Below are 17835 nucleotides of genomic sequence, written 5' to 3'. Positions count from 1 at the left end.
GCAGCAGGTGTTCTGATTATAGAAAACTGACTGCGTCGACGCTCAACTGGATCTGTTCATTCAGTTCATCACCAACGATGAAGCTCAACGTAGTGGTCCTGGTGCTGATGCTGCACATCTTCGTCGAAGTGACAGCCGACTGCGTCATGTACGATGCGTGTGTGCTAGATGGTGTGCATTGGCTGAATTGCAAAGTGGACCATCCTGCCAAACCCATCGACGATCCAATCAATGAATGGGATAAAGACAGCATCAACTTGTTGAAGAAAACCTGCCCTAATGTTTTCGATGAAGATGGTAAAATTTGAAATTGAAAAATGCTAACTAAAATTTTAATTGTGCTAAAACTAAACCAACTGGTATGTGATGTGAAATGTGTACATAGAATGATTATAAAATAGTGATTTAAATTGGCGTGTATTTTGATCAACAAAAATAACTAAATTGTCAGTAAATATTCGCTTGTGATCAGTTGTCACATACTCGGTTAATAAACTAAATGATCAGTTATTAAACCAAAATGAAACGGTCGATAAGTTATATCATTTCATTTTGATAGCAAGAAAATCGTCAGTGTTGCCATATCGCATTATGAAAAATCCTGATGAATTTTGCCGCGTAGCAACATTATTTTAATAATCTCCCCCCTCTCCGTTTTCAACCCCCTCGGTCTTCGACCCTCGCTCCAGGTTTAGTTAAGTCTCACTGACTCGGGTCTCGCGTGTCTGTTGAAGTTTACGTTTATATCGTATTATTGACGTTCGAGTTTGCTGCCTCTGGCAATTTAATTTGTCGCTAGCTTTCTCCCTGGACTCTGGACTGTTTTTCTGAATGAGCTTTTTTATGAATAAACTAGCTGAACCCGGCATACGTTGCAATGCCATAGTAACGCAAGCGATTCCCGTTTTCGTTCCCGTTCCCATTTCCGTTCTCGTTCTCGTTCCCGTTCCCATTTGTCAGAAAAACGCAGGCAGCGAACACGTTGGTCGCGAGGCGAAAATATTTGAAATTATAGCGTTGCAATGACACTCATTCCCGTTTTTCCCGTTTCCATTCCCGTTTTTGGGCGATTTTTTTTTCACAGTAATCTTCCCGGACATGCATACAACAAATTATAAAATTTTGTGGTTTAGTAAAAATTGAAAAAAAAAAGTGGTTTAGTAGCCTATTCGAGACACACAGACCGACATTCATTTATATATTTATATATAGATACCTAGTAATAGTCTATTGCATTTTCGTTAAATTTCAATATAAGACGAGGGATTCTAAGCTTCACATATAATTGTACTAGCTGTATTACCCGGATTCGCTCGGTATTTGTAAAACATATAAACCGCTTAAACATGACAATAGTTAACATATTATTAAATTTATTTGAATAGTATTATTTTACATGTATAAATTTGTTTGAATACTCATTTGTTTTTTTTATTAAATTGACTGTCACTTCAAGTCGCTTATAAAAAATTATATGTACACCTCCGGCGTCTGCGCCCTCTTGGGCTCCACCCTCGGCGTCTGCGCCCCCTAGGGCTTTGCCCTCGGCGCTCCCCAGGACTCCGCCTCCGACGTCTACGCCCCCTAGGAGGCTTCGCTCCCGGCAGCTGCCCCCCTAAGGATTCGCCCTCGGCTCCTACGCCCCCGGGAACTTCGAATCCTTTGAATCGGAAAAAAGTGAATTATTTGTTCGATGACGTCACGGATTTCTACGAACTAAGGATATATACATACATACATATATACAAAGTCTCTTAACAAATTATGTATTAGATTCAAATCGGAATCGTTAATAAAATCATTGATTGCTAATTGTAAAGTTTGTATGTGCCACATATTTTATTCCGATGAGATGAGGGAAAGAACAGTTTTCAATGGAAGAAATCAAGTCCATTATCTGTTGTAACAGAGTAGATTTGTTTGATATTGATATTATATTATTCTAAAAGTTTCAAAAACGTATTTTTTTAAATATGCATTCCTGTATGTTTGTCCATTAATTCTATCATTTCCAAAGTGTATATATTATTTTTACCGAACCGAAAAAACGAACCGCAAAAAAATATCGGTTCGGTTTCGGTTTTCGTTCCGGCAAAAATAGCCGTTTTTCCGGTTTTTCGTTTTTTCGGTTCCGGTTCGACTCCCTGATTTAATAACTTGTTCTAAAATGAGTTTTAAAATGTTTTACACAGGTGTCGGACATACGTGTTGTTCACACAAACAATTCAATATAATGTATGAAAACTTACAAATGGCTGCGGGGATCCTCGCAAGATGTCCCACCTGTTATTTGAACTTTGTGGAGCATATTTGTGGTCTTAGCTGCAATACAAATCAACACGAATATTTGAACACAATAGACGAAACAGGTACAAGTTTATAATAGTATATTAATATATATATATATATATATATATATATATATATATATATATATATATATATATATATATATATATATATATATATATATATACATATCATTGTTTGTACTTGAATTCAGTTGGAGATACGCTAATTGTGAGGGAGCTACTTTATAATCTCAGCACAGATTATGCTTACACTACATACGAATCCTGTTCTCAAGTAGTACTACCCCAATCTGGAAACCTAGCTTTGGATGTAATGTGCGGTTCACATGGAGCAAATTGCACCCCTGAAAAGTATTTCAACTGCTTCAATTGTACATTTTTCAATTAATCATCATTCTAAATCAACATCAAATTCTTATTTTTATTTCAGGCTATTTGATTATTTGGGTGATAAGGAGATCAACACTTTCACACCATTTCAAATAACATTCTCATATGGAAATGTACCAGGTGCATTTTCGCCAAAAGTTTACAAATGCAGCGAAAGCATTAAGGTTTGTATTTGTAAATACATACATATGTATAGTATAATTATATTTAAATATATGCAGTGGCGGCGCGTATTTAAGGGCAACCGGGACACTGCCTACACAAATTTCCCCTAACTAAAAATGAAAAAAAATGTGTATTGTTGGTGACTCATCAGGCGTCAAGAAGTGTTCCTATATATCGGTCCGTAATTCAGTTCAAGGCAGTCGTTTATCTGCCGTGGTCCCGTGGTCGCCAGCTTCGGTTTGTTTGCTACTCTGGCACTTGTGAATATGTAGAGTATAGAAAATCAAAAGCAGAGAAAAATCATCCATATTTCCGTACACAGAGGGTAGCTTTTAGTTGGCTGCGTAAAGGTCTCTTTGGGGCAGAATATGCCAGCCCCGGTCGTCTATATTTTCTACACGATTTGAAAAATACCAACACCGTCAATGTTTTTCAACTGTATTTTGCAAGGTATGCTCAAATTGTCAATCACAATATGACAATATTATCATTAAATATTTTTTTATTAATTATATTTTTGCTTTTTCAGAACACATAATAAACGAAGTCGATAATTTGTTAGTAAAAGTAATTTTCTTTGCAAACAATCTCACTAAATATATAAATTTTATTTCTTGGAAAAAATATGTAGGAGGAAGGGGGGGAGTTAGCCTTCTCGTGCCCACCTGGTTTTTTTTAAGTCACGAGCCACCCCTGCATACATATATATAGTATAATTATATATATGCAGGGTTGTTTTTTTTTTAAAAAAAGGTGCCAAAACTCACTTCTTGTCAAGTTTTTTATTATAAAAAGTTATATTCAAATTATATTATATATAATATTCGTTTGAAGCATAAAAAATGCCGAGAAAAAGGTGCCGGAACGCCGTTCCACCGCGTTACATGGGAAAAAAGCCCTGTATACATGTATGTACATATATGCTTTTTTATATATTTTATATAAAAAAGCTATAATACAAAAGGCGCATATTTCAAGTGATATAAAATTTTACACACAATAAATTTAAACTACCTACCCATTTCCCAAAACACAATTCATACTGCAATGTGCGACATAACCTAAAAATTATTTGCGATACTCTATTTTTATTTTTATTACAGCTTATATTACTATCGAAAAAATACATATGTATGTAGCTATTATAATATTGCATCAAAAATATATTTTATTTTAAATGTGCTAATGTGCGATCACCAATTATGATTGTATTAAATTGAAAATTTGCTTGTTGTTACATAAATGCGTTCATATTCATTATGAAATCATTTTTATCTTTACAGGGAATACCACCGTGTAGTTGTGTTGATTGTCAGAGCACTTGTGGTGACATATCCCTGCCGCCTATAGAAGATGATTGCTTAGTTTTGGGCATAAATTGTGCCAGTTTTTCAGCTGCTATTGTTGTGTGTGTCTTGATGTCGTGCTTATTCATAGGACTAAGCATCAGTGAGATGATCGCAATTTAATTCTGATTGACATGTGAATGCTTATATATATATATGTATATAATCATTTGTCCGTTTTGATCCTTAGATGAGTACATACGACGAGATCATGATTATTTCTCCGAGGAATTTACATGCGAAAATAAACTAGTCTACCGAGGCTTAAATAACATATTGGAAAAACTTTTTTATCGTTTAGGAGCAGGTTATTGATTTTCAGTTTATTAAAATTTTTAACTTAAAAGTATTTTTATCTAAAATGCTGTTTTTATTTGTTCCATTAAGGCTGCGCCAAAAGACCTACTCTTGTCATCATGATAGCATCATGGGTTATCGTCGCATTGGGCTACGGCTTTGTTTTCCTTCAGGTGACAACCGATCCAGTTGAACTGTGGTCAGCACCCAACTCCGTTGTCAGACAGCAAAAAGATTACTTTGATGCAAGGTATTTTTTTTTTCATCCGGATATTCAAGTTCATTCATTTTATTATCTTCACGTTTACAAACAATGTGAAACATAAAATATGTAGTACATTCAATCATGTACCAAGTAGCTTCTAATAAGTTCACAGTTCAAGTTATATTTACATATATTGAATTTGAGCTTAGATTAAAGTTTAAAAAATATGTGAATATGCTTCTGGTGAAGTGGCTGGATGAAATGTCGTTCTCGTTCTGGGTTTCCCGTTTGATAGCGTATGTGGAATGTTCTCAGCGTCTGCGTGTCGTCGTTCTGCTTGATTTGGTTTTTAGTACCCACTAGTGTAGGGTTGCCATAATTGTCGGACCATAGACGGGGACACCCCCCCCCCCCCCAATAAAAATAATTTATTATATTTTTTGATAGTTTAAGTATAAGAAATTGAATCATGTTCAATTTTATTTTATTTTACTCATTCTCTCTTGTCTTCACTCTTCCCCAACTTCTTGAACTTGATGTTCATTGCTCTTCGTTGCCCAATCAGACTTTTTTGCTTTTTGAAGGAGTTCTTTTTTCCCTTTTACATAATTATAAAATTCGATGCATGACATTTTATAATTGAAAACGCACTGAATTATGCTTTCTACTGTGTCAATTGAAAGCTTATTTCATTAATCTGTCCACTGAGTATTAATTAAGAAACAGACCACTGTTCCAAATATTTAATTCCAAGTTTAAAGAAATTATCCACTTCTTCATCAAACAATTTTTATTGTGTTATCGTAATTTCTTTGCATTTCTTCAGTTTGTTGTAGGTTTGTTTTACTTGTAAACCTATGTATTTACTAGTTAATCTTTCCATTAATTGTTTTTTTGTATCATGTAAAATATGTTTTACTTCTATGTATTGTAGTTATATAAGCCTTTTCAAGCTTTTTAATTTGCTTTTCAAATAAAAACATTTGACTGTGTACAAACATGGTGTAAAATTCTGACAAAGGATTTTTAAAGAAATCAATTATCGCTTTTGGAGCATTTTCTTCTTTCAAGAAAAAGTCGTTCAACGCCTCCCACATATTATACTTAGTATCCTTGTAATTGCTGGAAGGAGTGATAACCATCAGCTTCTTGTGCAAACCCACTTAATTATATATTATCGGAAAGATATATTTTTAAATAATATCTACGGAAAACTGGGACAAATATCCTTCTGAAGGGGACACTGGGACGCAAGCCTCAAAACGGGGACATGTCCCCGTAAACTGGGACGTATGGCTGAAATTTACCTACACTAGTGCTGTGTCCGTAAATTTCAGCGGGTGGTTTCGGAAAGAAATTGATGCACGAAATTGTCGAATTTGATGCATGAAATTGTCGCCGCGGCAACTTCGCACATGCTTGTCATCAAATGACGCTCCACACCCCCCTTCCCCGCTTCCCCGCTACCACGCTTTCTCGCGTCTGGAATACTTGCCTCTGATTGGGTGTGTGCCCACGCGTCTGCCACATACATAGTCGCATATCCACATCGGCCACGTCTCTTTTATATATATATTATATCATTGTTCTGCAGCGTCTTGATGTCATTTGTTTTGCAGTTGAACCGTGGGAATTCTTACGGTTACAATCTTCTTTTTCAAAATTCATCTTTCCCAACCAGCACAAATTAATAAATTTTCTCAGTGAAGAAAGTTATTAATTCGATGCTGATGATATTTATGTATATGTGTCTCACCTTACTGTCCAATTTTCTTGTGAAATTCAATTATGCTCTAAAGTCTAAATTATAATTTATAAAAAATGTTTTTTTCAGGTTTGGTCCATTTTATAGAACTTCACAAATTTTTATTAAAGCTGTTGGAATTAAAAACGTAAGTGAATATAATTCTCATAAAATTCATTACACACTAAAAAAACAATTAATATTCAATGTGTGACAATAATGTCTTAGGTGATTTCTGAGGATGGTGCAATTTACGGTCCAGCATTTAACCAAACGTTTCTAATGAAAATAGCAGAACTGCAACAAGAAGTCTTAAAGGTAATTTGAACACATAATTATCATGATAAACATTTGAGCTGTCATTTGAAAGTTTTAATTTCATATCAGATTGGAGTGAGTGAGAATAAAGGACTTGAGAAAATTTGCTTTGCACCGTTACGGTCATCTTTCACCGGTCCCAATGTCATCGATCAGTGCGGGGTTATGTCATTTTTTGGATACTTTGGAGATGAAATGGAACAGTTGGAACAAAATAATTATCTAAGTATTATCAGTGACTGTGTTAGGTATGTATTGTTACATAACAATTACTAAATCATTTGGTTTTTCCCATATTTAAACTGAATAAATGTTTTTACAGTAATTCATTTGCCGTGGAGTGCTTGGCGCCATGGGGTGGCGGTGTTGATCCAAATCTCATATTCGCTGGCGAAAACAGAAAAGATTTAAAGTCATCAGACACAATCATTTTGACGTTTTTAATACAAAATCATGTTGATAAAAAAGAATTGGAAGGCGCACTCGAATGGGAGAAAAGGTAAACACATCAATGAACTACATACAGACAATTAATGGCGTGAAAATGAACGATTTAATTGAAAAGTAAATTCTCACTAAATAAAACCCAGCTACATATGTATGTATATACATAGAGTAGCATTATGCTACATAGTCAATTTTTTAAAATATCACTCAGGCGATCTTGGCAATTATCCATTACCCATTACGAACATTATCCATTACTTTCATTAATACAGGTTTTTCATTCCAAATTTACCCTTTTTCATTTCAAATTAAACCTTTTTCATTTCAAATTGTCAATCGATATCGAAAAGGGGTCAATTTGCTTCCCTGCGCCTCCTCAACCACTTGTCTCAGATTGGCTGTGTCTCCACGCGTCCGCCACACACATACCCACAAACACATCGCGTCCGTTTTGTATATACATATGTATATGACTAGTGTTGTACCCGATGACATATAATCACATGGGTGTTGGCATATTAATTTATTAAATTAAAAAAAATTAAAAGAAATGTGTCGATTCGATCCGCACACGGTAGAATATTTTCAAAAACCTTTTTAATATATTTAATTTAATTGTTTAGTATGAAAAAAAATGGTAAAAACTACCTACATATAAACAATAGAAAACATCAATAGAAAAATTAATTAATTCACAAATTAACAATGTGTTCACTACCTGCGTTTTTCCTGCGTTTTTGGGAACGGGAACGAGAACGGGAACGGGAATTGCATGCGTTATTATGGCATTGCAACGCATGCCGGGGTTCAGCTAGTCTATATATATAAAAATGAATGTCTGTGTGTATGTGTGTGTGTGTGTCTCGAATAGGCTGCTAAACCACTGAGCCGATTACGATGAAACTTTCAGAATTTATTGTGTGCATGTCCGGAAAGATTACTGTGAAAAAAACGGGAACGTAAACGGGAAAAACGGGAATGAGTGTCATTGCAACGCAATAATTTCAAAGGTGTTCACTACCTGCGTTTTTCCGACAAATGGGAACGGGAACGAGAACGGGAACGGGAACGGGAACGGGAATTGCATGCGTTATTATGGCATTGCAACGCATGCCGGGGTTCAGCTAGTCTATATATATAAAAATGAATGTCTGTGTGTATGTGTGTGTGTGTGTCTCGAATAGGCTGCTAAACCACTGAGCCGATTACGATGAAACTTTCAGGATTTGTTGTGTGCATGTCCGGGAAGATTACTGTGAAAAAAAAACGGGAAAAAACGGGAATGAGTGTCATTGCAACGCAATAATTTCAAATGTGTTCGCTACCTGCGTTTTTCCGTCAAATGGGAACGGGAACGAGAACGGGAACGGGAACGGGAATTGCATGCGTTATTATGGCATTGCAACGCATGCCGGGGTTCAGCTAGTTGTCTATATATTATTTATATGGACGATGGGGATTGCACTGGTCTGCCTATCGTCTGGAATAAAAATTATTATTATTTACTGGTAAAAATGATTTTGTCCAACATATTGAGGTTCCGTAGATCTTTTTTGAATGATATAATTTAATGGAGCCATTCTATATTATGTAGTTTGGTTTTATTAAAAAAAGTGTATATTTACTTTTAAATTAAAACGTTCGTTTTTAAGTATGTTGTTCCCCATCATTCGAATACTTCAATAGTCAATTCAGTACAAATAATATGAACGTGTTATCGGCAATTTAGATTTATTGAATTCATGAAGAATTTCGACGCCAACTTGAAACCTGAATTTATGGACTTGGCATTTTCTGCGGAACGATCGATTGAGGATGAATTGGATCGAGTGTCTCAAGCGGAGGCCGGCACTGCGATTATAAGTTATGCAGTCATGTTTGTCTATATTGCACTATCACTTGGCAACATCCGATCAATGAAAACAATCATGGTCAGTAATTACTGCAATGAAGCGTGTCTTACAAAGCGTGGCACAAAATAAATTTAAATCATTGTTCTTATTTTAAAGGTTGACAGCAAGATGACGCTTGGATTGATAGGAATTGTAACTGTTTTGTCTTCGGTTTTCTGTTCCCTTGGATTCTTTGGTTATGTCGGAGTTCCGACTACACTGCTAATTATTGAGGTAATAATAATATTTTTCTTAAATTCTAGAAAGTTTTCCATAAAATCTATTTATAATATATAGATCTGCCGTAAACAGCAGACACATTTATGAACATTCAATATCCAAATCCACACCTAATTAAGACCCAACAATAGACTTATATGTATTTTACATAATCTTTTCTCAAAAATATTGCATTAACAAATATTTAAAAACAGCATGACAGCATAATGTATTATATACTAGTGTTTTTACCCGGCTTTGTTCGGTATTTGTAATATAAACATGGCCAATCTAATAGGCAAAATTTTATTAAATTTATATTAATAGTTTTATTTTATTTAAATTCATTTGTTTTTTTATTACTTGATCGTCAAAGAATCTACGACCCAAACAAACATACATACATACATAAAAAGTCTCTTTCGAAATTATATATTAGATGTTAGCGATTTCATACTAACAGTGAAAGTATACATTCACTGGCTTTTTAGGGAATTCATATTCCGAATACTTAACATTTACTTCTGATACTTCTATTAATGTCGTGTCTTATTATTTTACCTCCAAAAAAATTTTGTCGATATCTTCTCCAGTGTTTAAATTCATTAATAAATGTTTTAAATTACATCAAAGGGCAAATTTGATGCTGTTAGAACAACTTTTGCAGTTTGCCAAAATACAGCTTCATATGGGGATCGTTTGATTCCTAAATGGAATGCCCTAATGAGTTTGCGAAAGTATACTTCTACTAGTAAAAGTTTTTTTCCACTGGGGAATACAGATTACATATGTATATATGTTGCAGTGGAAGTGTATTTTCAGTTGTAATATATTCCAACTGCCCTTTTAGGTCGTTCATATTCGAATATAATTCAACTAATAAATCATAACCCTACAAGTGCTAATATACTTTCAACGATGTGCGCCAATATAATAGTTGAGTTTTGACAGTTCTGATGTTTTTACGAATGCTTTAGAATTCAATAATGCGTTAATATTTGCTAAATATTACAACTTATGGTAATGAGTATTACAATAACCCTAAGAATGTGTTCAAAACATTTGACTTTCCAACTCAATTTTCACAAAGACCTAACCTCTCCATCTAACCTGGTACCAACTTATAGCTGAGGTGCATTTTTGGTTGTAATATATTTTGACCGGTTAGAATGTTATTCACCATATGAATCAACTTGCGTGGGTTAGGCGGAATATATTCCAACTAGTCAAAATATATTACAACTGGAAGATACACTTCAACTGTAAGAAAAAACATTCATAAAAAACCTAAATAAAATTCTAAAAAATTTTACAGGTTTTGCCATTTTTGGTTCTGGCCATAGGAGTAGACAACATTTTCATCGTGGTGTCAGCTTACAATGATATTTGTATAAAATTACAAAAAGGTACACTAATTCCTCCTGATGAAAGCGATGAAGCCAAAAAATTATTTATATTCGGAAGCACACTTGCAAAAGCTGGCCCGTCGATGATTCTCACAACCGCTTCACAGTGTGCTTGCTTTGCTATCGGTATATACTCTTCTATACTGATGTTTATAAATATTTGCTGATCAATTATAATATCATCTTCATTACTGTCTTGGTTTCAGGATCTTTATCTGTCATGCCAGCTGTCAACACCTTCGCTCTCTACGCTACAGTGGCACTGTTCTTAGATTTTGTTTTCCAAATAACAGCTTTTCTAGCATTTTTATCTCTAGACTGCGACCGACAATTGGTATGTTATCAAATGTGCTTAGGTGATACAATTACATGATAAGAATTTGAAAAATTGGCACTTTTTATTAAAAATAAAATATTCACTAAGTAAAAAAAATCAAACTAGCTGAAACTTAACTTCAAAAAATGACTTCGTGGCTTAAGAGGGCTGTACACCCGAAACCTTAATTTTGTTGCCGTTCCTTTCTTCGATATATATATTGAGTGAATGTATATATTGTGTGAATGCGACAATATATATCAATATATATATTGAGTAAATGCGACAGTTGCACTTCGACCAGATTTTAAATCGACAAAATCGAGGTTTCGTATTCTCCTATTTTCTCCTCCAAAACTGGACCAATTTATAAAAAAATTTCATCATCGGTATGAGAAAGATATTTTCTGTGCAACTATGTGCGTATTTTTTTTTTAAATCGACCGTTAAATAAGCACGCTGGACTCTTTTCGTGGGTGTAAAAAAGAGGCGATTTTATAAATATTTGGCGGCTCCTAGCTCCTATAAAAAATAACTAATCAAAAAAATAAAACGATAGATGCATCCCAATGGTAGATATCCATAGCATATTAAAAAATAATTTCTTTAGTGCCATAATTGAGGAAGGGAGAAGTGTAATACGTCTGTATGGACAAGGCGCTGGTGTCCAGCCCTCTTAATGCTATCCTACAGAAGTGTTTATGGGCAGAGAAGGTGTTGATCGCAGGGCTTTTTTTGAAAAAAAAGCTGTCGGAACTCACTTGTTGTCAAGTTTTTTATAGAAATGATTATATTAAAAAAGGTGCCGGAACGCCGTTCCACCGCGGTACATTGAGAAAATAGCCCTGGTTGATCGTATCCCGGCCTATAAAAACACGGATGTGTTATATTTATTTATGTTTATACAAGAGTTATTGTATGTACGAAGGAGCTAGTTGCTCACTTCGGAGAAGTGAGCTGGCTGAACTTCACAGGTTCAATCTGGCGTCTGGAGCATATACGGTGGTTTCGATGCGGTGCAAACGATCGAAAAGCGCCAGACAGACTGAACCACAGATTAACGACACGTGTACCTTATGCGTGCGCACTGCTCGCACTTACACTAAGCGAAATCTACCCGAAGTCCCGACATACCTACCCCGTATACGTTCTGTGCTTCTGGTACTTTAGTTATTAAATTATTAAAAACTCGCCAGAAAGATCCAACTCAATTTTAATAATTACCATTTTAATAATTGCATCTGTGCACATCGAAAGGTCATCTGATGTGCAATTTTTCATTCGTGAAGTCGAGAATTGCGTTTAAAGCAGCCATCTAGGTAATCTGTGGTTCAATCTGTCTGGCGCTTTTCGATCGTTTGCACCAAACCCATTCCTACATGTTAATTATTTTCAAGTTACTCATTATCTAATTGTATCGGTCCCACTCTGTATATACATACATAAATGAATTCAAATTTGATAACACTTAAATAAAATTTCAGTCAGGAAGATGGGATATCCTGTGCTGCGTTGACCAGAATAAGTGCTCCGGTGATCAACAAGAAATTCCACTGACCAAAGGAGTATTGAACAAAATGTTCAAAAAGTTTTACACTCCGGCAGTGCTTCACTGGTATTTGAAATTTCACCCGAAAATTAAAACGTGCATTTTGAAAAAGTGGTCTATCAACTTTTTTCGAAGTTCATGATTTAATTGTTGTTACGTTGTAAAAGATCATGATCACATAAGTACATTTATGATTTTATTATACATAGGAGTGTTAAGCCGGTGGTAGCAGTCGTGTTTGCAGTTTGGTTAGGGGCCAGCATTATGGTGATTCCACATATAGAAATCGGACTCGAACAAGACATGGCAATGCCGAAAGATTCTTTCGTACGAAAATATTTGCTCAAAGTTGGAAATGCAATGCAAGTAGGTCCTCCCGTGTATTGGGTGGTTAAAGAAGGTTTGAATTATTCAGACGAAGAACAGCACAATCTATTATGCGGAACGAGTGCTTGCAATATTGACTCGGTCCTCACAACACTGTACATCTACTCAGGCTTCTCAGACAGGTTTTTAACATTTTCTTTCTTATGTGCATATAGTTTTTTTATCATATTGGTTTCAATTTATACAGTGTATCTCAAATTTTAGAACGTATTTAACAAAAACACCCAATTCGTGGATCGACGACTTCTACAGTTGGTCATCGTCCATTTCATGCTGTCAATATTTCTACTCGAACAACTCTTTCTGCCCTCATACTAGTTAGTATTTTTTGTATTACAATATTGCATGTTATTTTTATTGTCAGTATATTCATTCATTCATTGACATATTTTGGGAAAATATACCACAGGGTACAATTTTTCATGATATTCAGATAGAAAAGTTGTTATTGGAGATGCGTCTCGCTCCCTGAAAAAAAGATCTCTTTCAGATTATATTTGTTAAGAGATAATGGTCTCATATTGAGATATATCTCATACCACTTAATCGCCACGCGTTTGTAGAAACCAATTCGATTATTTTATTATTTGTCTTTAGTACCAACCCTTGACACCACCTATTGAATATATAACAAACTAACAAAAAATATTGACTTTTTTCAATTTAATTAGTATCACAGAATATTTTTAGATGTCACTGTAAAGAAACCAAAAATAAGTTCTTTTACCATGCCAACAATATATGTATATTATTATGTTAAAAAGATTTCTTTTATTTAAAGTTCAATTTTTTTCATGTGAAGTTGAATATAAACTTAATTTTTTTTAAAAAGATGTCTCAATACAAAATGAACGCGAATATTTACATATTTTTTCAGCAAAAATCTCATCCTTTTAAAATTGAGGCATATTTTTTTATTCTCATTCTACATCCCTTGAAAAAAATAAAACTATGCTTTCACTTATTTTCTCGAAAAATAAAGATTTAATTAATTATAATTTAGTTAATGTATACAAATTATTAAAAATAATTAATTGGAAATGAAAAGTTAATAAAAAATAATAGAAAATCAAATTAATTTATTTAAAAAAAAAAATTATTTACTATTTTATTTAATTTAATTTGAAATATAATAATAACATTTAGAAATTTAATTAAAATATTGTGTATATATATACACAAATATTGATATTTGAGAGACGTGTAATCATTTAAAGATCAAACATTTTCGCCAAAATGAAAACTACTTTTATTGTTATATGAATTTGATTATTACTACCTGACCTCTGATACAAATAATGGTATTTTCTAAATTTCAAAACTTATATGTAGTATGTAGTTTAAACCTATGTATATACCTTTAATGTATATAGGTTTTTCATTCTAAATTGACCCTTTTTCATTTCAAATTGACCCTTATTCATTTCAAATCGACCCGTTTTTTCATTTGACATTGAAAAGGGGTCAATTTGAATATGTAATATATGTATAGACACCTATTTAATGTAAAAATTGAAAATTTTAGTGGAAAATTCAAGCTTATGCGGAGAATGCAAAATAGATATTGACGAGAATGGACTACGTCCAACCATCGATTCTTTCGAACAATATTTACCCTACTTCTTGCAAGATAATCCAAGTCCAAAATGCGCTAAAGGCGGTCACGCTAGTTACAGTCCGGTAAGACTTATTAATTAACTCTTACACCGAACAAAATTTACAATTCAACTCATGTAATTTGACATCTAGGGATTGAACTACGTTTTGGACGATGCAGGAAAAGCCCAAACGTTAGATTCCTACTTCATGGGATATCACAAAACGCTACGAACGTCCGAAGACTTTTATGAAGCATACAGATTTGCCAAAACCACGGGAGAACAACTAACGACAATGTTGCAGAATCGCACTGGAAACGAAAAAGTGGAAATTTTCCCATACAGGTATTACCGACCCTTCTAACGCCACTACCTTTACAATGATGGGGTGAATATTCCTTCTGTATTATGTATATTCGCCCCTCATTTATGAATTATAGAACCTTCACATAGCAACATTCGTTACAATTACATTATAACATTGAAAAATCTAATTAAATTACCCAATTTCTATTTAATCAAAATTGAACGTATGATAGCTCATTATGGACTATCCGAATTTTCCGAAAACTCGAACAGTCTGCGTATTTTTCGCAAAGTATCAGTAAAATGAATAGTTTTATGTAAATTTAACATAACTCCTACACCTTCTATTAATTAAATTAAAAATAATTGTAATACAGTTGTCTTCGACCTTACAAATGATCAAATTTTGTATAAAATTTAAATATTTCATTATATTTTAAAATAACAAACGATATCTATTTTATAGATTGTGTTATTCATTTGAATGAAAGATTCAATTTGAGAAATATGCTATGCGAGAAAACTTCGATGGATTTAAAAACTTTTCTGATTATTAGTTTAGAATGTTATCGACAAATTCCCTGGAAAAAAAAGTCTAGCTTTAAACCATAGAAATAAGTATATTCTTTAAAGGATATTTTGGATAATATCTATGAATGGATATTGAAACTAAATCTTTTAAATAACACTTTTTTTTGTATGAAGTTTTGAGGATTTACATAAAAACACACGCTGCTTAACGGCCCATAGTGACATACTTATGTCTGGGATAAAGTCTATCACATCACATTTCAAACCCAAAATATATATGTATGTATATCAAGGAAATTTCATAATTCTGGAGTTTTATCAAAAATTTGTATGCATAACTTTGAACATATGTAAATTATATTGGCAATTAAATAAATTACTTGTATAATTTCAATAATAAATGCCTCTATTTACATAACATATGTACTTGGGTGACGCCAATTATACTTCCGCATAGACTATATTTGTATAATATATAAGAATGCCAACTGTCCTGGCATAATGAGAGGTTTTCGTCCGATCGACACGACTAATAATAATTTGAGTTATTTGTGTTTCGATTAAATATTTGATTGAACTAATCGGTTGCTTGTTTTTGATTTCAGCATTTTTTATGTATTCTTCGAACAGTATCTGACCATGTGGGAAGACACGGTCAACTCTTTGCTATACTCGCTGATCATAGTCTTCGTCGTGAGCTTCGTTCTGATGGGCTTCGACATATTTTCATCGCTCATCATCTTAATATCGGTGACCATGATACTAGTCGACATGATGGGTCTCATGTATTGGTGGAGCATCAGCTTGAACGCAGTATCGTTGGTGAACTTGGTCATGGTGAGTGTTCAATTTGCAACGTACATGAATATAAGATGGGGTATACATACAATTAGACCATTACTTAAAGATTCACAAATTACTTCACCGGTTCCGGTTTTAGGGGGGGGATGGGTCGGGCAGCGCCCCAAGGTGCCAAATAATTTAGGGCGCCACTCGATGCGCTAAAGGCGCTTTCAAATTTAAAATTAGAGCGCCAAAGGCCCTACAAAATTTTAGATTAGAGCGCCGAAGGCGCCTCTACTTTCTAAACTCAAACATTTGTACTCGGTAAATTCTATTCATTGGGTAAAGGCGCATTCCTAACTGATTACGTGCAATTATATTCCTAAAAAAATGATCTTAGATTTGAATAGTTAGATGAATATTCAAGTTAGATAGTTTAAAATCGACCTGTTCAATTGTCATGTTGATGAGCTGGTTAGTTTCTAGAGACTCAACACGAGACTATTTGAATGAGATGAATGATTGAAATTTTTATTGTTTTTATTTTGTTATTTTCGTTCTTTTGTTTTGTAAAACTAGTGTGACGCTTTGGGGCAGCCTGTCAGGTCACACTGGTCATTTTATTGTTATTATTATTATAAATATTATACAGAGGATAAATAATTTCAGTGCGTCGGAATAGCAGTCGAATTTTGCAGTCACATAGTGCATTCGTATGCAACCAGCACGGCCCCGCCCAACATGAGGGTCTCCGAAGCGTTGACCGAGATGGGAAGCAACGTCCTCAGCGGCATCACACTGACGAAGTTCGCCGGAATAGTAGTGCTGGGCTTCGCCGAGTCCGAAATATTCGAGGTGTTCTACTTCAGAATGTTCCTGTGCATCGTTTTGGTCGGAGCCGCACATGGTCTCATATTCTTACCTGTATTTTTGGATTATTTGACGCGATTGTTCAGTTTCATGTGCGGAAGCAAGCCGAAACCCACCAACGAGAAATACAATTGATATTCTAATCGTGTGTTTCGTCAAATAAATATCATGACACAATTGAAATAATACATATCTTCAATAATGTAAAGTCGTATCTAGTCAGTGAACCGATTTTTACAATTCTTGAATATTTCTCTTGTATTATATAAATTTGTACTAAATGCCAATCTAAAACACATACGTGCCAAAGTTTATGTGCCAATATTCAATAAATAAATGATTATAATTATTGTATTACAAAAGTGTCGACACATCTCAATTCAGTAATTAAACATTTTAAATCAGCCATAGTAGTTTCATCTGTTACATGTTTTATTTAGTACGTTTTCAATAGAAATTAGTTTTTTTAGACTTGAATTTAAAATCTTTATGATTCACACCCTAATATAATAGCCCGACGAAAAATGGTAAAAAGCTTTAATGTTGACCGTTGTGATATATCTAAAACAGTTTTTATTAGATTGTGAAATATGAATAGTGTTAATATTAAGAAATTCTCATGTAACTTTGTTAAAAAATATTTTAAGATCGTTTTAAATAAATTATTTATTACTATGATATTGATAGTAAATATTCAATTTCAAACCTTTTAATACGACTAATAGGTAACAGGTACAATAGGCGAGCTTCGATG

The 17835-nt window shown here is 33.9% G+C and overlaps 1 protein-coding gene across 1 annotated transcript; it reads left to right on the top strand.

The window, feature by feature from the left end:
• On the top strand, window positions 1–17777 carry LOC143922873 (NPC intracellular cholesterol transporter 1 homolog 1b-like). The gene is made up of 22 exons (XM_077446256.1): window positions 1–297; window positions 2193–2369; window positions 2504–2663; window positions 2743–2866; window positions 4151–4316; window positions 4404–4520; window positions 4601–4760; window positions 6550–6607; window positions 6688–6777; window positions 6847–7025; window positions 7100–7276; window positions 8954–9155; window positions 9234–9350; window positions 10651–10867; window positions 10948–11075; window positions 12542–12672; window positions 12816–13115; window positions 13198–13310; window positions 14519–14673; window positions 14743–14936; window positions 16034–16265; window positions 16881–17777. Exons 1-22 carry the CDS (start codon window positions 78–80, stop codon window positions 17214–17216), a joined length of 3753 nt encoding a protein of 1250 aa, XP_077302382.1. The 5' UTR covers window positions 1–77; the 3' UTR covers window positions 17217–17777.
• The last annotated feature ends 58 nt before the right edge of the window (window positions 17778–17835 follow it).

This window comes from Arctopsyche grandis, chromosome 2 (genome assembly GCF_051622035.1).
Source record: "Arctopsyche grandis isolate Sample6627 chromosome 2, ASM5162203v2, whole genome shotgun sequence".
Taxonomy (NCBI): Eukaryota; Metazoa; Arthropoda; class Insecta; order Trichoptera; family Hydropsychidae; genus Arctopsyche; species Arctopsyche grandis.
This window is presented reverse-complemented; position numbering and strand designations above follow the sequence as displayed.

What these genes read in the sequence shown, in the direction of transcription:
- LOC143922873 (XM_077446256.1), top strand. Translation starts at nt 78, where the DNA reads ATGAAGCTCAACGTAGTGGTCCTGGTGCTGATGCTGCACATCTTCGTC. An exon ending in GCAAATTGCACCCCTGAAAA is followed by an intron (nt 2,664 to 2,742) that starts GTATTTCAACTG and finishes TTTTTATTTCAG; the next exon opens with GCTATTTGATTATTTGGGTG. An exon ending in ATTATCAGTGACTGTGTTAG is followed by an intron (nt 7,026 to 7,099) that starts GTATGTATTGTT and finishes ATGTTTTTACAG; the next exon opens with TAATTCATTTGCCGTGGAGT.